The sequence below is a fragment of the Pimephales promelas genome, chromosome 13 (assembly GCF_988280905.1).
Source record: "Pimephales promelas chromosome 13, fPimPro1.hap1.1, whole genome shotgun sequence".
Lineage (NCBI taxonomy): Eukaryota > Metazoa > Chordata > Actinopteri > Cypriniformes > Leuciscidae > Pimephales > Pimephales promelas.
The window spans coordinates 24,658,107-24,685,867 of NC_142781.1; the positions used below are offsets into that span (position 1 = coordinate 24,658,107).

Consider the following 27,761-nt stretch of genomic DNA (forward strand, 5'->3'; position numbering starts at 1 on the left):
TGGGGTGTGTACAGTCAAACTGCAAACAGATCATCTACTGCCGCCTTCAGACCAAACATTGAAATGACAGGAAAGAGACTTTTTAAAATGTGATTTTTAGTTTATGCCTACCATGGCTGGTCACAAGTGGAGAGATCCTAAGTGGAGAGATGAAGAAAAAACACTCTCACTCATTTTTTTGCCAGTTTATCATAATTAGTACAGACAATGCTTAAAGTTTTATTGTAACCATTTTAATAATTTAAGTATGGAAGCCCACTTCTGCCACATCAGAAAAATATCATGCTTTGGTAAATCATAATTATAATGACATAACCTGACTGATGTCAAAATGACTTCTCATAATTTAACTAGTTTAAGTCAGAATTGTGAGTTATAATTATGAAAAAAAATATAAATTTAAACTTTTTATCTCATAATTCTTTTTTTTTTTGTTATAACTACATAGTTTCACATCAGACATAAAGCATTTACATATACTTGCCAGCACATGTAGAAAGATTTTTTTTCTCCCTCACAGACTGAGTGTTTTCCAAACTACATAATATATTAAATGCTGCAGAATACATCATCCACTAGAGGGTGCTGGACATCTACTCATTTGGCAGCATGCACATATAGTTTTGCATGTTGATGCTGTGAGCATATGGATGATTCCAGTTTCCTGTAAAGTAGTAATAAGGCTGACAGTGTTTATGAGGTTGGATATGTACCACCCCAAATGTTTTAGGAGGTCACATGGACTCTCCTATGGACTATACTAAGAGGTAGAGTAACTGCAAGGGTTTTTCAGTTTACTTTTGACTCCGATCCCCACTAATCCAGTACTGTTCTGTCTGCATCTCTGTGAGGCGAGACACTGTCCTCTGGAAGGCAAAGACCTCTTCATCCGCTGTGAATAGTGTCATACGCTCACTGGCCTCCTGAACAAAATAAATATAGGCAGTAGAGCAATTACAAATGCCATTCTACAAAAATTAGCAATGAACTAAGGCTTAAAAATAAAAATTTCTCTACTTTAAGGGGTCATATCAATACATTACCATGCATATTTGTAACCAACATGTCAATGCAGAGTGATTAATAACTTGACTGCCCAGAAATGGAGAGGTTATAGAGTAATGCAGGGATGACATATTTTTGTACACCAAAACCTGGAAACGAGTTAGTGTTTTAGCACTTCTAGTTCCATCAGTAATATCATCAGCTATTACATCTGTAATATCCTCTTGTGATTTTACAAAAACTTTTACTTGTCTTGTAAAAGTCGGTTGCTAACAAGTGGCTAAGTGGGACAACAGAGGTTGTCGGGGACATTAAATAATAGATAAACTCATCTACTCTCTAAATCAAGGCCTGGACGTTGAAACCATGCGACTGTGGTGTAGTTCGTTTATAGTCTACATTTAGCTTTTGACATCTGCCATATTACGCTTCAAAATTCATTAAAAGGTGCGTTCATTTGTGAAGATTATCACGATGAACAAAACGTGTAAGAATCACACAGTCACACAGTTTTGTTAGTAACAGACCTTATTTTCTGAAATTATTAAAGCCAATAAAAAATACTATACTAGGGTTTTTGTCTAACTTCTGGGCTCACTGGCCTACAAAAATATGTCACCCCTGCACCACTCTATAAAGAGGAAGTCAAAATGCAGATGTGTTTCTTAAAGGAACAAGAGAAAAATGGCCTGTTCAATTCCAATTTCTGGGAAAAAAATGTTACTAACATTACAATTCGACTTCAGGAAATAAATAAAAATGTATTATATGACCCCTTTAATCATTGATAACTCCTCTTCATGACCTATTAAAAATAATTTTCAAGTAATTGAAACAAAGTTGGAATAAAATACAATAAAAATATGACATAAGTTCTAAATGTTAAAACGTAAATTAAAAATGTTGAATTGGCAAATAACTGAAAGCTAAAATTGAAATAAAATGAAAGCTATATAGAATTATTACAAAAATGAATAAAAATGGCAAAAAATCAGTAAATCTGAACATATAAATACTGAAATAGAAAAATAAATTATACAAAACTTTACCTGAAAATTAACCCTGTCATGGACTTTTATAGAAAGCATTTTTGATGCTACATTAATGTATGCTGACAGTATGTTTATGATATAGTTTCAGAAGTATAATGTGTTTTTTTTAAAGTGTTTTGTTATTACATCAGTCAGGCCGAGTTCATCTAGCATTAGGCGATCCCTGGCTTCCTCTCCAGTCATCGGTCCCTGATCAAGGAGGCGGTCTAACGGTGCATCAGCCAACATCACCACTCTAACCTGAGAGTTTTAGACATAGAAAGTGAGCCATTGTACATTTGTTGGTGCTAACAGAGTACTACACAGGATATTATGATTAAATCGACAAAGATATGAAACAAATGTATTTGAGGACTGCACATGAATATCAATATCAAGTGTTTTTAATTCTGAAGATTTAAGGCCTACGTGAGCTTTCAGGAAGTCTGGGTCAGTATGGCGTGTCTTGTGACGATACCTTTTGGTCGTAAAAGTTGTCAATGAGTGTGGTGAGGCGTCTAGCTTGGTCCTTCATTCCAACCCAAAGGTGAGGAACATTTCGTATGATGACCGTGTCAAATTGCCGTGAGATTTCTAAATAATCACCTGCACCCAGCGGCTTTAAAAAACAAATAAACAGACACACACAGATATTAGGTAACATTAATGATTAAACGTTCACTTTCTATGATAGTTAATATTCTAAAAAAAAAAAATCTGTTTCTCATCTTTCAGTTGTTTCAAACCCATATAATTATCTAAATTTCAATCTGTTGATCACATATAGCTATAATATGGTTTCAGAACAATACTTTAATTAATAATGAAAAGTTTTATAAACAATATTTAATTGTTTTTTCCGCTTTCGCATAATGAAACATTTTTTCCTTATTCCCTGTAATTAAATTAAAAAAAAGTTCACTACATTAATCAAAAGAGAAGAAAGTCATACGGATATGGAAGACGAGTGAGTAAATGAAGACATAACCTCCATTTATTTTTGGGTAAAGTATTAATTTTGCATGTATATAAAGTATCACACAGGGTCAGAAATGAATACTTTTAATCATGAAGGATGCATTAAATTGATCAAAAGTGACAAAGACTTTTAGATTGTTACATTGTATTTCAAATAAATTGTGTTCTTGTGCACATACTATTCAAAGGATCTAAAAAAATGTATCATGATTTGTACAAAAATACTAAGCAGCAACTATTTTCATCGCTGATAATAATAAGACATGTTTCTTAAGCATCAAATCATCATATTAGCATGATTTCTGAAGGATCATGTGACACTGAAGATGAATAGATTTTCACAATATTACTGGTTTTACTTTTTTTTATCAAATAAATGCAGCCTTGGTGAGCATTTATGAAAGAGATTTCATTCAAAAACATAAAAAAATCTTAATGACCCCCAACTTCTGAACACTAGTGTATTTTGTTTCAAACATAGTATAATATACAAAGAAAAACACATTCATCTGCTTCAGCATCAGGGGTCTCTCCACCGTGACACTGAATGAGAGGGAAACTTCACTGATGTTGTCTCTAAAACCTTGGCACATACCTTTTTACCCATCCATCTCTCTTATCTCATGAGCTTATTCCCTCTTGAATTTTTGTCTCTAATCTTCTATTTCACCCTATATTTTATATCTTCTCTGGGTAACATGTATCTCTGTGGTAACTCAGTGGAAAGCACATTAACACATGCTGACATAGTCCCTACTGCATTAGCCTGACTATGAAGACGAAAAAGTTGAGGACTCTTCAGACAAATCCACACATGTACATGCACACACACACTCGCTCACACTCTCAGAGCACTGAAGTGAACAGCACTCTCAAAAGCACTGAAGGACACCGAGACAGTGCCTCGGCTCCATTAGAGAGCAGCATACTCATCCTTTCTTTCCTTCACAAACAAAAAGGGAGCTTCAAACTGGTAAACCAAGTCCAAGGTTACATACATAAACAAGCACACACACACACACACACACACACACACACACACACACACACACACACACACACACTGGCTTAGACTAGCCATAGATGGCGTTGCAATGATAAACTTAGTTATGGATGAATGGATCAAGGCATAGGCGATTGCATACACTGCTTTGAAAATCAAATAATTCCCTCTTATATAGCATGTGAAAAACAGTAGGCGAAAAAAGTAGTATGTTCAAAAATATAGTATTCTGAAGTGAGTGTATGACGGAGGCCAAACAAGGGGATTTATGAATGGAAGTGAAGCAACGCAACTGATGCTGGAAGGTCACACCAACAAGTATGTCTGACTTCATACTACCCATATTCATACTATATAGAGCGTACTTTTTGACGATCGCAAAATAAATTCAAATGTAGTACTTGCGCGATTTTGGGTGCAGCGATAGTATCAGGAGAGTGGTATGATGGATGTGATGGAAGTAGACAATATGAAATATGAAAAACAAAGTGGAAAAAAGCAGAGAAATAAAAAAAGAAAGTTAGGTAAGAGGGTAAAAAGAAAGATTTGACATTCTTCGCATTCCAATAATAATCACCTGTGTTTGTATTCAATGCTTTTGTTACTCCACTGCTGTTTAAAAGTTTGGGGTCTGAATCTCCCTAGATGAAAGCCGAAGCATTGAGAACGTTGTAAGTGTACAGACAGTTTAATAAGAAGATACTTTATAAAGACAGTCCACTTCGCGTATACAGGCATGAGCCTTCTTTGGAAAACAGTTTCGACCAGTCAAGCCACGAACGCTGTTCGTACAGTTCAGAAGTTCGCTGAACTTCATACAGTCGAAGTTTTCCAAAGATGGCTCCTGCCTGTATACACGAAGTGGACTGTCTTTATAAAATATCTTCTTATTAAATCGTCTGTACACTTATAAAGTTCTCAAAGCTTTGGTAGGGATCCTCATTATGTTACTGTGTTAGTGTGGGGTTATTTTGAGCTTGTTAATGGTATTATCTAGCGATTTTTATTTTTCATTACTCTATGCCCTATATACTAGCGTTATACGCTAAACAGTTTTTAGAGATAAAACACTTTACATTCGATTATCATGAAAACAAATCTCAGAAAGCGGTCGACTAGGTACCAATGTGTTATTAGACCAAAGGTTCATTTTGTGCCGGAGTTGTCCTTTAAGCCTTGTGAAGTGGATTAAAAACCTGCCTGAGTGTGTGTTTGGTTTTGAGTGGGCCACATTAGAAGAGGGAAGGAGAATAAACTGACTAAATGGATATGGAATGACAAACAAGCTTGTAATATTTTTGTTTCTCTTTTTTGAATATGAGGTGCTAGAATGGCCTTCCCAATTTACCCCCACCTTCCTATATCCACATCCAAAAAAATCAAACCAGATCTCAAATCAGCATTTTATGCCTATTTCTACAGACTCACTCGCTCACACAGCTCTTGAAAGGTGCAGTCTGCAATGGTTCCACAGGTCCGGCTCAAGGTCACTTCTCTTCCTTGCACGTTCAACACCCTTGGTCTGGTTACTATCGATGGTTCGAGGTAGACATATAGTTATTAGACTGAATGCATTGGAAAGATCAGCAGTGAAACGTTAATGTACACATCAAAGCAGTCAACATAAATCTAAGCTATCTAACCAACTGTAAGATCTAAGTCAACTACAAGATAAAACCTCACACACCAAGTCAAGGAAACATCCACACTTAACCTTAAACCCCATCTATGCAAAGGCAAATGAACTTGCTTACCATCATTTTGTCTGTACGCCAGTTCCTCAAACAGCGTATTGACAGCTTTCTCTGCATCAGGCTCACTTGATCTATGGAAAGCGAGTGAATGAGAGAGATAATTGAATATGAAATTAACCAGGTTTGAAGTGGTCACATCAAACGGTGTGTGCTGAAGGCCTGTGTTTGAATTTTCACAGTGCCTCCGGGAAAAGGATGTTGGATTCAAAACGCAAACATTGAGAGAGTGTGAATAAGAGGGAGCAACAATCAGGTTTCAACAAACACATGCATATTAAACATCCTCTGAAAGTGCAGCTGTTGAGATAAAGGGTTTATAATAAGTCAGAAAAAGACGGCGTGTATATTTATATTAATGTGCGTTTTTCTTTTCTCACACCCGGTAGTCGAGACCAGGGGCAATGGTAATTATTATAAATCTACCAGCCATTTTTTTATGCAAGAAACATTTGTTTGGTAAAATAACTGTTCCGTTAATAGAGTAGTGAGAATGAAAATAAAACATTAACCAACTGTATCTCAAATATGAACACACAAAATAAAATAAATATATAATTGTTCTACTTAACTTCAGTGTCACATGATCCTTCGAAATTCATTTCAGATTTGGTGCTTAAGAAACATTTCCTATTATTATCAAAGTTGAAAACAGTTGTGCTGCAATATCTGTGTGAAACAAAAACTATTTCCACAGTTTCTTGAAAAATATCTGAAGATATTGAAATAGAAATCTTTTGTAACATTCTATGTATTTACTGTCACTTTTAACAAATTTAATGCATCTTTGCGCAATAAAAGTATTAATTTCTTTAAAAAAAAAAGATTGTCAGGAATAGTATGTATATAAACCATAACATTTCTAAGTCCAGGACATCCAAAACAAACAAAAAATAAATAATAACAATCATCATAATTGTTAGTGTAGTGTGTTACAATTGCTCCAAACTATTTTATAGCTTTTTATTAATTACTTATGTGATTTTGATCTCTTGTGCAGTGGTCTAAAAGTGAGTGTGTTACATGTCTTACATGTAATATAGTCTTTCTGATGATTTCCCTTTCCTTTTCCGGTAATCTATTCCAGTGTCAAGACAGATAGAATGACAGTGCTCCTGTAAAGCAAAAATAGAAATGTGGTAAAAGAAAGTGGTTAAAATTAAGAAGAGAGAAAGTGACAAATTGTTTCAAGAGTAAGTTTAAAATGACATAGGTTTTGTTTGTATTTTGGCCTGCAATCCACATTTTCCCCTAGGGGGCGACAATGCGTCACGTCGTCGGTTACAAATGCGTTCATTTTAATTGTTATAATAAAATAATATTCACAACATGTGATCCATATAATCCTGATATAAGCCATATGTTTACGCGTTACATTAAGATTGACCTTCTCTAACGACTTTGAACTACTGTAAATCTCATGTAGTCTAAAGTACATTCTTATTAAATACATCCGTGTAAAAGATTAAGGGATCAACTTTATTAGTCTTCACAATGCACTTACAGAGATTTTATAATGGCACGTTTGTAGCTTACTGGTTATCATGTATTATGAAATTCTCCTAATGCTAAAACAATGTAATTGAAAAGTAATGTTAATCTGAATTAATGCATGCCAAATATGTCAGCACTGTTAAACATGTTAGTTGCTCACTTTTACAGATTGACACTGTGTATTGCATCTTAAACCTCTGATGAGGGAAAAAAAACTTTCAAACGAAACAAAATGCTAGAGGAATGATGACAAAAATGACTGATGAAAAGGAAGGGTGATTATTTTTAACAGGATGTGGATAATATGTGGTATTTAGGCGAGAGGCCTTTGCCTGAATCAATCCTCAATGACAGCTCCAGCGAATTATGAAATCAGTGAATTTTCCGCCACCCTCCTCCTTGAACTAAAGATAATTAGCAATCACCACACAGAGCGTGAGAGGAGCGATCTATTCCTCTTCTTCGTGCATCTCTCGCCTCTTCCCCCCATTCTCCAGCGCTGTCAACTTTTCTCTCTCGAGCGCAGAGTTCCACGTCCGAGCCAATTGGCTAAATCAGCCGTAATGACAGGCTGACAAACCGTGAGCAGAAGAACACAAAAGGAAAAGTGTCACTTCATCAACCCTGCTCGACCTTGTCACCAGGCCGCCATGTAAACAGCCTCCACGGCCACGACAACCACGCTTACCCGGAAGCCATCAAAATGGGCTATTCCTCTGCACACCCTAGCCCTATTTTTTTTTCCATTAAAACTTTCCATAAATATATATATATATATATATATATATATTCCATATTTCCGTATATCTTAACAATTGATGGGCCATTTCGCAGGAGAGTAATCGAGAGGAGGGAGAGGGGGAGAGAAATACAATCAGCAATGATTCCAGTGCATGGTTCTTTATAATCAGCTGAAGACACATCCTCTTGTGGATCATTGCATGATTATGGTCTTTGATGGGTTCATTAAAGACTCATAACTCCTTAAAGATCTTCATCATCTGGCCTTCTCAACTCAGAATGCACTTTGCCACACAACTAAGATGCGCATCCTCGGCTTTCAACAAGACTCACTAGACCCTCAAAATGTGCAGGATCTCGTAACTGACTGACCTTTTAATAAAATAACTAAAACGTGTTCAACGGAATTAAAATGGCAATGGAAAATACATCATTTGTGTTTTACCACCAGCTGGCAGTAAGAAAAATATTTTTGAATGTTGTTTAATGGATCATTTCAGCCATTTTAAACAACTTAGCCACTGAATTAGACTATTGCGCAACAGCACATCCCCTCCAAAATGTAAAATGATCTTCTGTCAAACTAGTGTTAAAACTAGTGTCGTGTGTTTCTGTTTCTAATTGGCTACAGAAGAGTCTGCTCACCTAACTTTATTTATTTCACACAACACACTTTTCAGATGCATCTGTCAGGAAACATGGACATTTTAAATTATTTTTCAGCACTCTAAAATTCTGGTTTCAACCCAAATTTGGGTCAAATATGGACAAACCCAAATGTTGGGTTAAAAATGTATTTTAAAATTTTAACCCAACTTCAACTTTCACTTTCAACTGTAATTTTTTAAATTACATATTTAACCCATTTTGTCCATATTTGACCCAAATTTGGGTTGAAACAACCCAGCATTTTTTAGAGTGAAGGTCTAGAGTGATCTCATTTTCAAGAGGGTCCTATTGTATTACATGGTTATCCAAAAATAAATGAATAAATTAAAAAAAAAACATTTTTAAATAAGAATAAGAATTATTTTGTGTTCAAATTACCTGACAGATATTACAACAAATATATTATTCTTTTTCATAATAATAATATTTGCGCAATCCCATAAATATCCACATTACCTAATATAACAACATTTTTTACAAATTCTTCCCCAAAATAATAATAATAATTTATTTTTAGTTTTTGTAATACCATGCAAGTCCATATTACCTGACAAAAAAATATTATTTTTAAAAGGTTTTTATTATAATTTCAATTGATTATTCAATGATCAGTTATATAGTAGCCTAAAAGTTTTAATCAAAGTCATGCCGAGTGCTTATCGTTGCATGTGCTGGATGCCCACAGCTTCCCTGCACAACCATTTAGAATAAGAATGAAGCCTGTCTCTCTCTCTCTGTCGGTCTTGCTCTCTCGCTCTCTCTTTCTATCTCTTCTCCACTCCTCAAAAAAGTTGCCTTTGAGTTTTTCAAAGCAAGGGTTGCCATTGAGCTCCAACAAAAGCCAAGGATAGCTGGCGATTGGACCCTGATGAGGTCCACTACCTCATTACTGACAGCCAAAAACATTTGATGCTTTTTTCCCTCCTGTTTGGGAGGAAGAGGGGAGGATTGACAGAGCCTGGCTTAAGGAGCGCGCGGTGGGAGAACTGAAAAACAGAGGTGGCAGAGGGGGACAGGGGGGAAAGGTTGTAGTCCATTCATCTTTGTGTGTCTTACAGCCTCTGTGGGTAGGAGAAAAGAAAAAGGGGAGGGTGGGGGGTGCAAGCAGGGGCGGGGTAAAAAGAGAACGAGAGACAGCTTAAAACACTGCCTTTATGCTTTTGAGTCCAGGACGACTCCTCTTACATCAAAGTGTTTTTACCACTGCGGTGTGTGATTTTGTCTCTATGTGTGTGTGCGTGTCTTGAGTGAATGTATTGAGAGATTAGGTGACTAGTGAGTGTGTGCGAGGGAGAGAAAGAGAGAGAGCAATGGGGGTGGTTAACGACGTGAACGCACTAATTACGCCTAATTATCTATTCCCTTTACATGTAACCGGCTTTGTTAGTTACTCAGAACGCTCTCAAAACATACTCAAAATGTTCTCACAACCTCTCCTTGCCCTGTCCAGGACTCTTAAAGAAACATCACCCTTGGAACATCTGCCTCGCTTTGAAAGCGTGGACCCCCCAGACCTCGGCAGAGGCCACAGGCCACAGCTCTCATCCTCTCCTTCACAATCACTCGCTCCTCAGTCTTTGCTAATCTGCCCCTGCTAAAAACATGACTGACCGACTTTAGTGGTGACTTGGCAAAACAACATCTTTTGAGGGACTGTTAACGAATGTCAAGTCACCGCAAATGTTGATCTTAAGGCTTATTCGCACTAAAGCCAGAAGTTTTGAAAGGGCCAATAAGATTTTAAACCCAAACTATTTTTGCTTAAAACATTTAATAAGATAACATTGCCGTTCAGGTATCATCAGACAAATCAGTGTAGTAGTAGTTTTGGTGGATAAAAATATTTTGGCAACACTTTTAAGGATTTATTTCTTATTATTAGTTCATGCATTAACTAACATGAACTGACAATGAGCAATATTAGGGGTGTAACAATATATCGCGTCTCAAAATATCGCAATACAAAAATGCAACAATATGTATCTTGGATATGTATTGTGTGTAGTTCACCCAAAATGAAAATTGTGAAGAAATAAGAAAAAAGTTTGAGAGTTTGTGTGTCAATACAACATTATATAACGTTGAATATAATGTATAATAATGTAATGTGGGTCGTGGTAATGCTAAATGTCTTATGTTACCATTAAAAAGTGCACTACATTATTGTAAATATATCTAGTCAGTGACTGAGTGCATGCATATTCTTCTAAAATAACTCTGTATTTTCAACCTCAGAATCATGAATATTTTTATTCTGGCATCATTATTTTCCTGTGCATTGGGTTACCAGCACCAAGTCCAAGCCTATTAATTTCTACCTCAATGTAATACCAAATGTAGCATTTTAATCAATAGTCCAGTTTTTAACATTTTTACCATATGTTTTGTAGTATCGCGATAATATTGTATTGTGAGTTTAATATTGTGATATGCATCAAATTGTGACAACGGTATCGTTACACCCCTAAGCAATATATTAACCTTTATTAATGTTAGTTAATAATACAAATTTTAGTTCACACTCACAGTGCATTAATTAATGCCAACAGAGGCAACATTTGACCTTAAAAATGTGTTAGTAGACATTGACATTAAATGCTGTAGAAGTATTGTTCGTTGTTAACTAATGTAGTTAAGCAATGTTAACAAATTAAACCTCATTATGAAGTGATACCAATGTTTCTTGGTCATATTGGACTTGGTATAAATAGGCCTTTACACACAAATTCAGACAAAAAATTAATAATCGCAAGAAAAGAGACATGTAGCATTCCTGGCAACCACTTCTCTGTCCCACTCTATATGGATGCGATTAGATGTCTAGGATTAACTGTGTGTGTCCATCTGGTTAACTATTCTTCAAAACTACTTTAAAGGTTTCTGTAAGGGTTTAGACATTCTATGATAAAATAGCTTTGAGGGAAAAAAATGATAAGAAATATTAGAGATAGGTGGTTAACAAAAGGTCAGTGGAACACTAGCAGCCATCTAACATAAATAGCCTCTTTTCATGTTTGCTCTATCTTCAAGTCATTCAATCATCATACACTCATCCTTATTATCCACCAGAGACCTTCACTATGAAAACACACACACCACACACACAACCTAGACATGACCATTTTGCTCCAACCAAGTGAAGATAGGAAACAGGAGGTAGAAAAAAAATCAAGAGAGACATTTGAGCGAAATTAAGATCATCACGCCTCTATTTTAATGTGTCTGTCTGATGGGAAATCAATAAGGGGTTTTGACCTTACTTATAAATAATAATTCATTCTGTCAAATAAAAATCAATGAATTAATGATATATATCAATATTCATTCAAAGAAATGTAGTGTAGGTGTATATTTATTATGTATGAATATACATTAATGTAAATGTGGTAAACAAACGCACTGAACAGAAAGATGTCTTTAAGTGACTTCAGAAGCTAATATATCATACATAATAAATGTACACAACCAATCAAAATATATATTTTGTATAAATAATAATATGTAATTTATTCCAGTAATGGCAGTTAAGATTTTAGCAGCCATTTCTCTTGTCTTACATGATCCTTTAGAAATAATTCTAACATACTGATATACTCAGTATATAAGAAATATTTCTTATTATAATCAATGTTTAAACAGTTGTGCATTTTAATATTTTTGAGGAAACCATTATACACTCACCTAAAGGATTATTAGGAAGGAACACCATACTAATACTGTGTTTGACCCCCTTTCGCTTTCAGAACTGCCTTAATTCTACGTGGCATTGATTCAACAAGGTGCTGAAAGCATTCTTTAGAAATGTTGGCCCATATTGACAGGGTTGGATCTTGCAGTTGATGGAGATTTGTGGGATGCACATCCAGGGCACTGAGCTGTCTAGTGGGTTGAGATCTGGTGACTGTGAGGGATATTTTAGTACAGTGAACTCATTGTCATGTTCAAGAAACCAATTTAAAATGATTTAAGCTTTGTGACATGGTGCATTATCCTGCTGGAAGTAGCCATAAGAGGATGGGTACATGGTGGCCATAAAGGGATGGACATGGTCAGAAACAATGCTCAGGTTGGCCGTGGCATTTAAACAATGCCCAATTGGCACTAAGGGGCCTAAAGTGTGCCAAGAAAACATCCCCCACACCATTAGACCACCACCACCAGCCTGCTCAGTGGTAACAAGGCATGATGGATCCATGTTCTCATTCTGTTTACGCCAAATTCTGACTCTACCATCTAAATGTCTCAACAGAAATCGAGACTAATCAGACCAGGCAACATTTTTCCAGTCTTCAACTGTCCAATTTTGCTGAGCTCTTCCAAATTGTAGCCTCTTTTTCCTATTTGTAGTGGAGATGAGTGATACCCGATGCGGTCTTCTGCTGTTGAAGCCTATCCGCCTCAAGGTTGTGCATGTCGTGGCTTCACAAATGCTTTGCTGCATACCTCGGTTGTAAGTTGCTCTTCTATCAGCTTGAATCAGTCGGCCCATTATCCTCTGACCTCTAGCATCAACAAGGCATTTTCACCCACAGGACTGCCGCATACTGGATGTTTTTCCCTTTTCACACCATTCTTTGTAAACCCTAGAAATGGTTGTGCGTGAAAATCCCAGTAACTGAGAAGATTGTGAAATACTCAGACCAGCCCATCTGGCACCAACAACCATGCCACACTTAAATCACCTTTCTTTCCCATTCAGACATTCAGTTTGGAGTTCAGGAGATTGTCTTGACCAGGACCACACCCCTAAATGCATTGAAGCAGCTGCCACGTGATTGATTGATTGATTAGATAATTGCATTAATGAAAAATTGAAGAGGTGTTCCTAATAATCCTTTAGGTGAGTGTATATATACATTTCAGGATTCATTGATGAATAGAAAAGTTGCAATAAAAATCTTTTGTAACGATGTAAAAGTTTGTACTGTACTTTTGATCAATTTAATGAATACTTGCTGAATAAGAGTATTGATTTCTTATACTGACCCCAACTTTTATACTTTATACTATAATACCTTTAATATATATATATATATATATATATATATGATTAATCATTTTAAAATAATGAGTTAAAGTGACAAGAATTCAGTAATATTTTGTCAGCAAATAAGTATTACCACCCTGAAAAACGATAAAGATATAGGAGAACAAGAGCCAGTGAGTGCATTTCTGTGAGTCTGTCACAAATTTTTAGGGTTGACCAGACATGAGTGGAGGCACTTGGGCCACCCTAGTTACCCTGAACTGGGATCCTAGGTTGCCCCAAAACCAGATGGCCTAACAAAGAAGCTCAAGCGTTAGAGGTGCAAGGCAGGGCGCTGGGCATTCAGCACTCTTACCAGGCAAGATTAGCACAGGCCAGAATAGAGGGTGACTTTAAGGACCCCAGGGATTCAACAGAGATTGGCTGAACCAGAGTGACTGTGCTGGGCCACTGAACATAAAAGATCCAGGGGTCAAACTAAGAAAAATCACAAGCTGAATGAAGCATCTTGTGGCTTTTTTTTTTTTTTTTTTTTTTAGCATATTCTGCTGACGGGGCCCTTTAACAATGAGGAATCCTACGATATAAAGTGGATTAGAAAGACAATGTGCTGCCAGTCATCAAAGCATCCTCTTATTCTGTTGCTCTTCAAGCTCACATAGAGAAAAGGAACATGTAAAGAACTGGTTTGTTTTGTGATTTGTGCTTCCCTGAGGACCTAACAGCATGCTCAATATCTAAACAGAACAACAAAAAAAAGAAATTCATGGGGATATATACCTATATTCACAGTGCCACAGCCACAAACAAGCCATTTGATGTTAAAACGCATTCAGCTCAATGAAATGTGCAAGAATGTGGCCAGCTGTAAAATGCCTGAAAATGATCGTCTGATTATTTATGATGGAAAGCTGTCGCAGGATGATGGTAATTACCCAGACAGCACACAGGATAATGCCAATACCTGCTTAAAATAATACAATTAACTTGCAAAGCAGATCAGAACATTGCTGGCGTCCATGGCCGGGCGCACTTTGAAATGCAAGCAGCTTCCCGCAATGGTGTCTCAATTCCAGCCAACCCACGCCAGTCATTAAACGGCCTCCATGTCTGTCACACTCTCTCTCAGTCTGTTGCTCTTATCTCCACGTATGATCAAAGCTGTCTTTTTTCTGTTTTGTGTGTTTTTGCTAACACATATGAGGTTGTGTATTTTTACCTGTGAATAAAATACATCAAAAACCAGACAGAGTAGAGGAGGAAACATGAAGAGAGATGGACAGAGATAGAATGAAAGGATAAATAAATGAACTGAGAGAATGACTTTGTCTTTACCTTGAGTACGCCAATGAAAGGCACAAAAGCAGCCCTCTGAAGCCCATTTTTGTACAGTTCTGAGAGAGAGAGAGAGAGAGAGAGAGATGCTGGTTAGATTCACTCTTTAGCCTCCTCATAATGTCATTTTCCATCTATGATTGGCAAATAAAGTGTCTATTGATGAAGTGAGGAACGGGAGGGGAGGAGGAACAAAAGGGACGAGGAGAGGCAGAAATTGATTTCTGTGAGCAGCGCAGGAGAAAGGCAGTACATGAAATTCATTACATTCCCAACCAATGAGCTCAAGAGAAGAAGTCTCTCTCTTTCTGCACAGACAATAAACCTGCATCACGGTGAATAGAGACTTCAATTAGCCACACAGGCATTATAAGCCACGCACACACAAACACACACACACACACACACACACACACACACAGATGTAAAGAGACTGTGACGAGTATATGCTTCGGTCTGTGCTGTAAAAAGCTTGTTTAAAGCTGCCGTGGGCAAGAAAATAAAAAGGAAACAGAACTGTCATAACAGAGGCATGTTGAGCAATAAACAGTCCAGTGAGAGTCCTTTGGCCAGTTCTCACCCAAGAAATGAAAGCTTACCATATGGATCTTACTACGAAAGAACAAATAGGGATCTGGAGGCCACTTATGACAACCATTCAGGTGATTTATATTTTATTTATTTTGTTGAGGAGGAAAGCAAACTGGGATCACCCATATATGAGATATTTTGATGCCATACTTTTCCCCTCACGTTAATGGCCATTTCCCCCCTACAGGTACAGAAAAGGTGCTGTACCTTCAAATTTCGACGTAAACCCCCCATTCAATTAGTAGCACAAAGTGAAAGTGGTCATGTGCTAATGTACTCTTTCGATGTCAGAAAGTAGCAGAAGTTTTTTTTTTCTTCATTTTTAATAAAAAAAGATTTTCGTTATGAAAGTTACAGAATGCGTTCATAGTAACCTACATAGAACTCTTTTCTTCTGTTTCTCATTAACATGCACTTTAAGGCAGCGGTTCTCAACCAGAGAGCCTCAGCAAGCTTCCAAGGGAGCATAGAATTAAAATAAAACTTATAAAACTCAAGATATTTCTTATTTCAGTTTCCCAACCCTGTTTCTGGAGCCACACTAACAATACACATTTTCTAACTCAAACACACTTGAATCAGCTCATCTCATTACTAGAGTCCAAGACCAAGGCAACGTCCCAATTCGCCTACTTATACTACGCCCTAAAAGTATGTGCTCTTTTTGTGAAGAAAAAGTACATACCTTTGAGTGTGTAGCAAAAGAGTAGGCAAGCTTTGGGACATACTACTACTTCATCATCTTTAATAGACCGCTCTGTTGTGTGCATCCTGTCACCGTAAACTACGCTGTCAATTATGTTGTCACAGTTAAAATCATCCATTCAATCGAATTTAATTTCTTAACGTTCCGGAAAGAGAAATGTTGTAGCACGTTCACCTGCCAGTCGTGGGACGCAGCACAGGACCGCGTTTAACTTCAATTTTAGGCTGTATGCGAAAACTGATAAATACTGCCTTAGGATTACACAAGGAAGGAAGTCATCATGGCAAGTCCTGTCTACTGAGATTCCTTAATTTTATTGATTTTAAAGGCAGCATAGATGTATCGTACACTGTCTTAGATATCCCACAATCCTTTGCTTTTTATTCTGTGACAGTTGAGCTAGAAAAATAAAGATGATCAGTTTGTGATGTACGTTTTTGACCAATGTTTTCCACTTTTGATATCATTTCTGGTGTGAAATTACTATTGTATTAATTAAATATTCACTTAGTTTTCACCAAAGCTCGCTTTTTATTGCTATCATTAAACCATTACGCTGCCTCAGAAATCAGTTTTGCCAGGTACCTTCATGCACAAACACTGCCTGCAAAGTTCATGGGCATTTTCATATATTTAATGAATATACGTTTTATTATTTACGCCAAGCTCAGGTAGAAATTAAGTAAAAATGTTTTAATTTTATATCATTAATCATTTTTCAGAAAATCATGACCAACTGGAATAACAGGGGGGGCTAGGACTCAAAAAAGGTTGAGAACCACTGCTTTAAGGTGACTGCAGTCACTATTTCCAGACACTTTAAATATTGTTTAAACATGATATTAATAATAATTCAAATCAAAGATTTTCCCAGGTTATATATGTGATGAATCTCAATCATCTATTGTAGCAAATAATTTAATATTTTAATTAAAACTACAGACATCCAGATGCCTAGGGGGAAAAAAAAAATTCTTTTGGCAATTTATTTTCCCATATCCCAGTGCTTAGCTAAAGGATCATTTATAGATTTAAGGAAGTGAAGAGAACCCTTTAAAGATTTAAGGAAGTGAAGAGCACCCTTTTTCACATTTATCTATCCATTTCCCTCACTTTACCTGAAGAAATGGTTCTGGTGACCACGAACATCCAAGTTCAAACATGCAAGCCTCTTTAGCGGCTCTTCAGCCTAGCATCTTTATTTCAATAAATGAGCAATCTCTCGGTGCCATCTCTCTCCCTCCCATCTTTCATGTGTACCAGTCTATCCATTAGTCACCTAATTAAAATGGAATAAGATGGCTATTAAGTTTTAGCGTAAGCTTTGTTCTCAGTGGCTGGTTAATGTTAGGAGAGGGTCTCTTTATGTAACTGCCGCTTACCGTTTTGTACTCTGCACACAAGGCCACTTCATACAACGAGACATTAGCAGCGCTCCAAGACAGAGACGGAGAAGAGAAAGGCAGAAGGACTGTCTTATCTCTACCCTTATCACTCTCGCTCTCCAGTTTAATGTAACATCACAGCAATTGCAAAAAACGGCATCTATTGAATCAACAATGAGGCAGAGGAAGAAAAGAGTGGGAACGGTAGAGAGAGATAAAAGAGTAACTGCTCACAATCAAGCGGATATCAAATAAAGTTGCCTACAAAAGAACGGCGTATAGGCAAGAAATCTTTGATGCCGGTGAGGTTGAAGTTTCCACATGATTTAAAGGGATAGGTCACCCAAACATGTCGCCCATGTCATTCTAAACCTGTATGACTTACTTTCTTCTGTGAAACACAAAAGGAGATATTTAGAAGATTGTCCAAGCTGCTTTTTTCCCAGAACAGCTTTGGTCACCATTCACTTTCATTGTGTGGAGAGTTTTAACTCCTAGGTGAATTATTCCTCAAGCCACACCAAAACGCACATAGAAAATAAAAAAATACTGAAAAATAAAGGGTTTAAAGTTCAGAGGGATGCAGTCATCATTGTGTTTCAGAATAACATCTCAGATTAGTTTCAGCCAATGACAGGTGTTTGCGAGAGAGGAAGAGAGCAATAAAAAAGCAGAAAAGGAGTGAGAGATTTTATGCCAATTATCAATAGACCTCAAACATTATGGCATCAAAATACACAGATTAGCCAAGGAGTGACTAAAAGGGGAGGTGAACTTAAAAAGGAGTAAAAAGGAAGAAACACGAGACTGACACACGAGACGGTCCAGAACTGGATTAGAACACGAGACGGACGTGTAGTTTAGGAACATGTTTTACTCTTAGGCCATACAAAGACTGGGGAGAGTGAGAAAAGTACGGCAGTCTATTGTTGAGAAGTTGGTAGAGAACAATACAAGGTGAAAAAGTACAAGAGTCATGTGTGCTGTGTAGGCGACAGATCAGTATCAGAAAACACACACTTAACTCTGGAAATTGGTGGAGGAAATGAAAGGAATAAACATTTTGATTTCTTGAATGTGTTCGCAAAACAATTATGATGAATTACAAAAAGTTAGTTTTAATACATTTCTTTACACTACAGTAAAAACATTTTTTTTTTTGGTAAGTCTCTTATACTCACCAATTCTGCATGTATTTGATGAAAAATACAATAAAACAGTAATATAGTGAGATATTATTATAATTTAAAATACCTGTTTTGACCCCAAACATTATAATTAATGGTTTTCTTTTATAGTTAATAAAAAAAAATAATATAATAATTTATTTAAACTTAAATATAATTTAAAAAAGTGATGACAGCTAAACTTTCAATATAATTTCCCAGGTAATTTATTTATTTATTTAGCAGATTTGCAACATGGAACCAGACGTTTGAACCCCACTTTGTGTTAGTCACATAAACTGCTTTGACATTACCCAGACATCTCACCTTCAGGTGGTCGGTTTGAGGTTGCCACAATAACGACTCCACACTTGAACAAGCCCTCAAATAACTGTTTTAGAATCATAGCATCTGCTATATCCAGCACCTGAAAAACAAATAAAAAAAGTGATTATTATTCATTGTACTTTGAGGAAAGATTTATTTTGTCAGCACGTAATCTGATTCAACAATTTCCTTTTTCCTGCTCATATAAAAAGCAGCATACCATCAGTTCAGTTCAGAGGAATAGGTCAAATTAACCTGGATTTTATGGCCCCAAATTCATTGTCTGAAACCAAACTTTGTATTAAAATGCGTATTAATACGAAAAAATAGGTTTGGTTTTCATTTCATGTTGACTTTAAAGCAGCCTATAGCTGCTGTTGTTTCCATTCTGTCCTCTAGGCAGGACCGTCAGACCGTATAGGAGCAAGCGCAGGTGACCGTGTATCAGCTGAAGATGAGCGAGGCGCAACTCTGTCCTCTCTGCCCTTCCTCTGCCTTGAGCTAATTACCACAATTGTGCGCATACATGTGTACTTATGCGTGTACATGCGAATGAATGAGCGAAAACCAGGTGTCGTTACATTTTAAAACCGAAGCCTTGGCCAAGGTCCTTCGACATCACCCTCCCCAACGCGCTCGCACACAGAAGCAGGACAGACACAAAGCCACTCCACCTGACTGTAAAATGGCCACACAGAGCCACGGCTTTCTGCTGGAGACAAGGACAAGTGGCCAAAGCGCTGAAAAAAGTAAATAATTGAATACATAAATAAATAAACAGTGTTTCGAGGTAAAATCAGTGGCACAATGACAGCCAGATGGCCACACAGAGACAAATACACACACACACACATGCGGTCCCATTGTGCTCTTGAGGGCCTGGCATGGCTGTCCCTGAATCTCAGAAGCGAGAGGATGAGTGGTTCTTTCATTATTATCATTTTCATCATCATCATTCATTATTATCATTTAAACGTTGCCTTTTTCACAGCAGCGAGCTGTTGCCTCGCACACATCTGCAGCAACACAGGGGTTGCTGACCCTCCCCTGACAAAAGGAGCCCTTTAGTCAATAACGCAATCGACCATGGTCCGCTCTCATCTTCTCCCATGTTTCTGCTACTTTTTCAGGGTTGAAATGCATTTAGTCAAAAGCAAAATTTCTCCTTGTTTTGCATTGATACTTTATTAGCATTTGCATATCTGGCAACGAGGAGCTAAATTTGAGGGCCGGGGGTGTTTTTGTCATGCAGAAGATCTCCTCTTTTACTGAGCTCTACTATTCTTAGAAGGACACACTTATGACTGCCATACCCCCAGCATATGTTGTTTTTCTTATATTGAAGTGTTTCCCTTTTTTGCATATTAAACCTTCGGCCCCATCAAACCCAATTAGCGACGTCTATAGCGGCCTTACGTGGGGCAAGGTGGAGGGCGTGCGAGTGTTGTCTGTTACAAAGATGAGGTGCTACGGCATAAATTGGATCACATTTCCTTTAACAGTCCTCTTCTCTTCTTCATTTCAAAGGAGTCATTTAATTATGACCTTTTCATCAGTCCTGTATTTGTTTTTTGTTTGTCGCGCAGGCACCGCGACACTCATGTGCGCGTGTGTATACACACACACACACACACTTTTAGTCTCTGGGTATTGATTGCCAGGGTGAGTGCAAGAAAGCCCTCTGTGTGGGGTTGTTGTGAACAACAGCGAAAACAACGGCGGGATATTCAAATGAGCATCCAATTATGCCGGCAAAGAGTCACTTTTGTGTGGCGCACACGGGTGCCAAATTGCACTCTTTTGATCTTAAACCTTTACTTACACAACTCCGTCGATGAGTAATTTCACCCCGGAGACTGACAGGGGCCTGAGACAATACCTCAAGCGGTTTCTGCTTGCTCTTCCTCTTTCTATATCTCTCTTGGTCCTTCTCTCAATACCTTGCATTCATTAAGGGAGTGGAGAGGGACAAAAGGGGAAGGCTACAAATTACTGATAATGATGCCGGACTAATGAAGAGAATGGAGAAATTTCATTAGCATTTAAGAGGCATGGATGCATGCGACCCGCCATAGTCGCTCTCCATTACCCCTCACTCAAGGAAGCAAAAGGGGCCGAGTGAAACTCGATGCTTCATTTGCATGCTTAAGTGGCAGTGGCTCCTGATTGGTAAGGGGCTGTCAGCTCCTCATCTATGCATCATAAACAAAATGTGTGTGCCTTCCATATTGCTGCTAGGGACGATTGGCAAGCAGATTGAAGGTGAGCTCCAAAACTAAATTAATAAAATGAATGTGATCAGCATTTCAATAAAAAGAGCAGCCCTTCATCCTTCAGCAGTGAGAGAACGAGCACCGGGACAAAAATATTCATTATAGATTCAGAAATGGGCTGATGATGGGTTTAAATCTTCAAAAATGTACCTCTGACATTTATTTTGCCTCATCCTTTTGATTCCTGTTTATTTCTAGCTTTTTTCTTATCTCGATTATCTGTGGCCCCAGCATGTCTTTTCAGCTTTGTGTGAGAGTGTCTGACTCCACTAGATGGCTCCAAAATAAGCAAGACTTATATCTATGAAGTGCTGGTCGACACTCTGGTCAGATGAACTACATCATCATAAAAATACCATCAGCATGCTTCTTACTTACAGCGGTATATTTGGGGTTTTCTGTGGTATCCCTTCACCCATGCACAAACACACACAACACACAGTGAATGTGCATTAAAATCTTTCAACAATTTTTCAAAACTCTTCACCCTCTCAATGTCCCTACTCTTGCCCTCACCTGAAACTCATCAAAGCAAATGAGACAGGTTTCCTTTGCGATCTCCATGGCAACCGGAAAGATGGGGTCATACATTGTCATTTTACCGATCCGCCGCTTTGGTAGGCTCAGTTTCAGTTTGTGGATCCCTGAATGGAATGCACAAATTAAAATCAATACAAATAAAGGCAAATGCTCTCAAAACTTAAATGAAACCAATTTTAATCAGGGGGGAAAAGCAACAAACTATTCCTTAATTGCTATTCATGCATGAAAACAAATAGTTAGCTACTTGTACAAATAATAATACTATTTATTGCTTGATATGGAATGAGGTAATGAGGTTTGGGGTCAGCATTTTTTTTTAATTTAGTGAAGATACATTAAATTGATAAAAAAATGGAAGACATTTATATTGTTACAAAAGATATGCATTTCAAATAAATGTTCTTTTGAACTTTCTATTCAACAAAGAATACTGAAAGAAATATTAATCATTATTATCACAGTTGCATATCAAAATAGAACAGTTATTTTAAATTGTAATAATACTTTGCAATATGACTAATTTTTTATGTATCAAATAAATGCAGCCTAGGTAAGCACAAGAAACCCCAAACTTTTAAAATAGTAGTGCATATGACAAACGTCCCATGTTCAAGAACCTTTCATGTATCCACACATTTGAAAACCGGTCACCCTGGTCAGAACTTACTTCTATGTACATCTAACATGAATCCATTGAAATGAACCCTCGTTTTTCTTTGGTTTTCCGCAAATGAGTAAAAAAGATTCATCAGCATAGTTTTTCCAGTGCCTGTTGATTATAAAACGAAAAACAAAATAAGTCCCCCCAAATATATGCATGTTTAAATGACTAATTATGTCTAAAAATTAACAGAAACTTACCAACATCACCATGAATATAGTAACCTTGGGGGGGAAGTGGCCTTGGGGACTCCTGAAAAATAATAGCATAGCAAATATAATCTTCCTCAATGCTGTAAAAAGCTTAATTTTAGCACATTTTGGCCTATATAGCTCACATCATAAAAATGGTCACACACTGTAACATTTTCATGTAACTCTTGGCAATTTAAATGAGTCCCTGTGAGCCGGAAGTTGCAAACGACTTTTCTCCAGTGTTGCGACATATTTCCGAGAGAAACAGAATATTAAACGAAACAAAATAGTGGGCGTGTTTTTTTTCCAACTAGCACCTGATTGGACCTATTCAAGAAAAGTATGTTTTTTTTGTATGGATTGACATTGCATGGATGAATTGTTCACCACAAAACAATCAATTTAGGCAAACAAAGTAAGTATGGTCAATTTTTAATCCATGGGGACTTTAAGAGTCCCCTTGATTTAAAGTTTCCAAACATTATCTACAATGCATTCAATTATCAGAGTACAAAGCGTTTGATGAGCCAGTCTAGATCTGTCTGTGGCTGCAGACAATTGATCATTCAGGAAAGACAGAGAGCCGACATCCTTATCCCCGTATTCACCTCATCCTCTCTGATTGTTTTCGGAGGGGTGAATGCTGTTTGAGCAGTGAGGCACAGCGTTCTTGGATGACAGCGTGTGACTTCTCACTGACTTTCAGAACTCTGTAGCTCATTATTGTCGCTGGTGGCAGTGGTCCAGTCACGGTAGAGTGGACAAACACAGTGAAGACACTGAGCGAGAGAGGACACGGGCCTTGTGAGGGATGGGTCCACAAGGTGGAGTCATGCTCTATACTTTCACAGGATGCAGCCAAGGGGAAAAAGTTCACATGCCAACACTCTTAGAAAGAAAAGCTCTGTTCTCTTTAACTCAACAAATGAACTGATGTTTGCTCTGATAATGCTTAAGATACTGTAAACAATGACTTGGGATTAGATTTTTTGGAAATAATAACTTTGCTCAATAGTGATGAACTTATTACGAATGAATTGATTCATTACACTGTTCAATTCACCTAATGAAGTGCCCTTTTTGTCCTAAATAATCAAGACTAGAGCACATCGCTGCACATGTTTGTGTTTATTTCCCAACATTAAAAGTGGAGCTGGGAATCTCTTTCCCAGACAATGGCGACCCCTCATTACTGAAAAGAGGGATAGGTGGGGTGTTCTGACTCAGTAGGGGGCTGTGCTGTGATCCAGCAACTGCTTGGTCTGGTCTTTCCTCCCACTCTCCACCCCCACAAACACAAACAGGCTCAAGCTGCTTTGACCTACAAATAACAGGCCCACAGCAAATTAGGCAATGGGCCGGTGCAAGTGCTGGGGTCTGGGGAAAGTTGGACTGTTTAAGTTTTTTTTTCACCGTAAACATTGACAGAATACACTGCTCGGGGGTGCGTTTCCCGTACAACGATGTAGCTCGCTGCTTCACTGCCATAGTACGATGCATCGTTGGAGAAATCAACTACATTACATTTACATTTATTCATTTAGCTGACGCTTTTATCCAAAGCGACTTACAATTGCTACATATGTCAGAGGTCACATGCCTCTGGAGCAACTAGGGGTTAAGTGTCTTGCTCAGGGACACATTGGTGTCTCACAGTGGATTCGACCCCGGGTCTCTCACCAAAGGCATGTCTTATCCACTGCGCCATCACCACCCTACTAGCTAGTCACGTCTGTTTCCCGAAACCACGTTGGTTTCGCACGTGGTGGAGTAATAACTACTAATTAAATTAAACTGTTTGAGATCAAATTAACGCTAGATTTTTTTTATATAAATTACAGACATGTCATCTGAGGACTACTAGTTATTTGGCTTTATTACCAGACTCAATATTTGGCTCGTTCTTACATAGTAGAGCACGTTCGCACATGTGCACTCTACAAACACGGTACTTTAAATCTTTTGAAAAACTAAAAGTTGTAAATTACATTTGTATGTATTCTAAATAAAAGACACCGGTTGTACTGAATATCAGCTTGCTTATTTTGCTCAAGATAAGAATTTATTACGTCCAAATGTCATGCAATATAGAAACTATGCTTCTAACCACAGGTCGAGAGCTGTCGTTCAAACCACACAACTTTGCGATGCTGTTTGCGAATGTTCATTGGAACGATGGTTTCGGGAAACACCGACTCGTTGAACTAAGCTGATAACGACGGAACTTGCGATCTTATTTGGATCTTATAGTTGCGTAAATACAGCTGCATAATGCTTTCGGGAAATGCACCCTAGTTTGGCACACAAACCATACCTCCTGTGTGTCATTAACATCTCTGTCTTCTTTTTCATTTGACATAATTTCTTTAGGACTGCAATGTTTTATTCTACTTTCGCTTAGTTTTACCTTATTCTCCAGATCTGAGGTAGGTTGAGTCTGTGAGCAGTCTTGAGGTTCAAGGATAGGGATGTTGGTATAGCCTGTCATCGCTCTGTTTAACTGTTCTAATTGAAGAAGAGCAGCTCTCTGTTGAGTGTCCTCTCCCAGCGAACCGGAGAGGACAAGACTGTCATAGTGGCTGACGAGTCCGACACGGGCAGCCCAAGGTGCTGATGTAGATGTTTGTCCCGCAGGTAACGTTGAACACCCTAAAGAAAGAAAATATGACAGTTGTTAAACATGTATCGGACTTGTATACACAGTAGTAAGCAGTATTTTAGTGCTTATTTAATATAATACACTTAAAGCTCTCGTCTGTAACTTTTTTCTGTTAAAAACTATCCAAAATAAATTTTTGAGCAAGTACATAACCAGCCAGTGTTCAAAACTCTCTGCTTGCCTTAGCTCGATTCAAAGCGGTAAGCTTGTAATCATTTTTTTAACTCTGTGGCACTGATGGATTTCTGCGGAAAAATTGTCTTTGCGGCATAACCGTTCCTTTGCGTTCCTAACCCTAACCCAGTATCCACACATGTATCCACACTGGTGCGGTGACTGACAGCTGCACATTCTCCTCAAAACACTGGATTAATCAGCACTGTGCCGTGCCGAGGTACAACTCATGTAAAGTTGATAATTCCACTAATTACTTTAATTGCAGATTTCGAACAGAGATGGCGACAAGAGGAAAAACTGCAGACTGCAGCTTTAATAAATAATTTATTAAATAACCCAAAAATAAAAAATTCTGTCAAAATTTACTCTTTGCTGAACACAAAAGATATTTTGAAGAATGTCGGTGATCAAACAGTTGACCGTAGCCATTGACTTCCATAGTATTTTTTCCCCTACTATGGAAGTCAATGATGGCAACTGTCTGATTCTGACTGTCCAACATTCTTCAAAATATCTTATTTTTAGTTAGCAGAATAAAGAAACTCACTCACACACACACACACACACACACACACATGTATATAAATATATTACATGTCTCTACCTGAATACACTACAGTTATTGGCTTGTATTTTTTTTTAATTCAGTATCATTAAAACTATTGAATTTCATTCAAATGTATAACATGAATACAATTATACAGAAATAAGCCAATTTAAAATTAAAATAATTGTTTTTTTTCAAGCATTTGATTTTTTTTTCCTTTTTTTTTTTTTTTCAAAATTTTGGATTTTGGCCAAGATCCTCCAGAATTTTCCGTTTCGGCCCAGAATTTCAAGTTGATTAAGTTGCATGTTGTATTTGATAAACGCAAAACAACAGATTCGTAAAACAGATATTGCGAGTGTGACAACAATTTTTTTTTCTTTGAAAAAAGATCAGTAATGCATTGCATAAAGGGACAGTTTACCCAGAAGAAAGAAAGAAAAAAAAAACGAGTATGGCTGTGACTGCAGTGAACAGCGTTCTGTCAAATATCTGCTTTCACGTTACACAAAAAATGAATGATATACAGTACAAGTTTGGATTAATTTTAGCATTAGCATATATATATATATATATATATATATAATTTTATAATATATAACAAATATAAATTATAATAAAATAAACATAAAATGCTTAATCAAAAAAGTCATACTGCCTTAGAAAAGTGTTATTCGTTGCATAGCCCAATTTACAAGTTTGAAAGATTATAATAGTACATTTAAACTTAATAGACTTCAAATTTGGGGAAAGTTTAAAAAATGTGTTCTTATATATACTAAACATTTCTTTATTAAATTACACACAATAAAAAGTTAATCAATTAAAAAGCACATTTATTTTAATTATACAAAAAAATAATTACAATACTTCAAGGGTGATAACCACGCAAGTTTATAATCTGATCTACAACATGGTTATTACTATTATTATTATTACTATCATTGTTGTTGTTATAACTTGACCAGTCGTTACCTAAAGAATTATGACGTACACGATTTCCCGGTGTTTTCACGTGTTATCAGATGGTTTTCAACACTGACCATATGACAGAAGAATGTTTGTGCTCACCTCTACCTGCCTTCAACACTTCACACCAAAGCCCTTTCGAGAAACTTGTCTTTTTTGATATAAATCTTAACAGACATCGCGTTGTACACCGCGACATGTATGCCGCCATGTTGATTCAAAACCTAATAACTTTATTGAGACCTTACACCAACTGCGAGAAGCTCCTCCCTTACACTGACACCTTGGTATCCCGTTACGGTGAACTGCTATAAATGTTGTTCTTTCGGGTTTATATAATCACATAAGAAATCTGTAATGTAGCAAGCACGTTACATCCACATAATAAATATATCTTTAAAAATAGATCGGAAAAAAAGGAACAAAAAGGAAAAAAGTCACAACTAATAAAATTGGCACATGACTAAATAAACGCTAGGCATTACTCTACTGAAGGTTATAAATAGCCATAAAACAGTCTCAACTTCACGAGCCATGGCAGCCTTTATCCAATCAAAGTCTATGGATAA

General features: G+C 37.2%; 1 protein-coding gene across 2 annotated transcripts; it reads right to left on the minus strand.

Annotated features, from left to right (window-relative positions):
- Positions 1–419: 419 nt before the first annotated feature.
- On the minus strand, positions 420–27,613 carry afg1lb (AFG1 like ATPase b). 2 transcript variants are annotated; one of them, XM_089118706.1, is made up of 13 exons: positions 27,441–27,613; positions 25,248–25,489; positions 22,847–22,898; positions 22,653–22,754; positions 21,959–22,086; positions 19,170–19,269; positions 14,995–15,053; positions 6,801–6,883; positions 5,772–5,842; positions 5,446–5,546; positions 2,515–2,655; positions 2,184–2,297; positions 420–923 (listed from the first exon to the last, which is right to left on the minus strand). In XM_089118706.1, the coding sequence occupies exons 2-13, from the start codon at positions 25,326–25,328 to the stop codon at positions 795–797; spliced, it is 1,161 nt and encodes a 386-aa protein (XP_088974832.1). In that variant the 5' UTR covers positions 25,329–25,489; positions 27,441–27,613; the 3' UTR covers positions 420–794. The 2 variants fall into 2 exon arrangements, with proteins under 2 accessions (XP_088974832.1, XP_039548792.2); XM_039692858.2 differs by lacking the exon at positions 27,441–27,613 and adding an exon at positions 27,295–27,434.
- Positions 27,614–27,761: the final 148 nt, after the last annotated feature.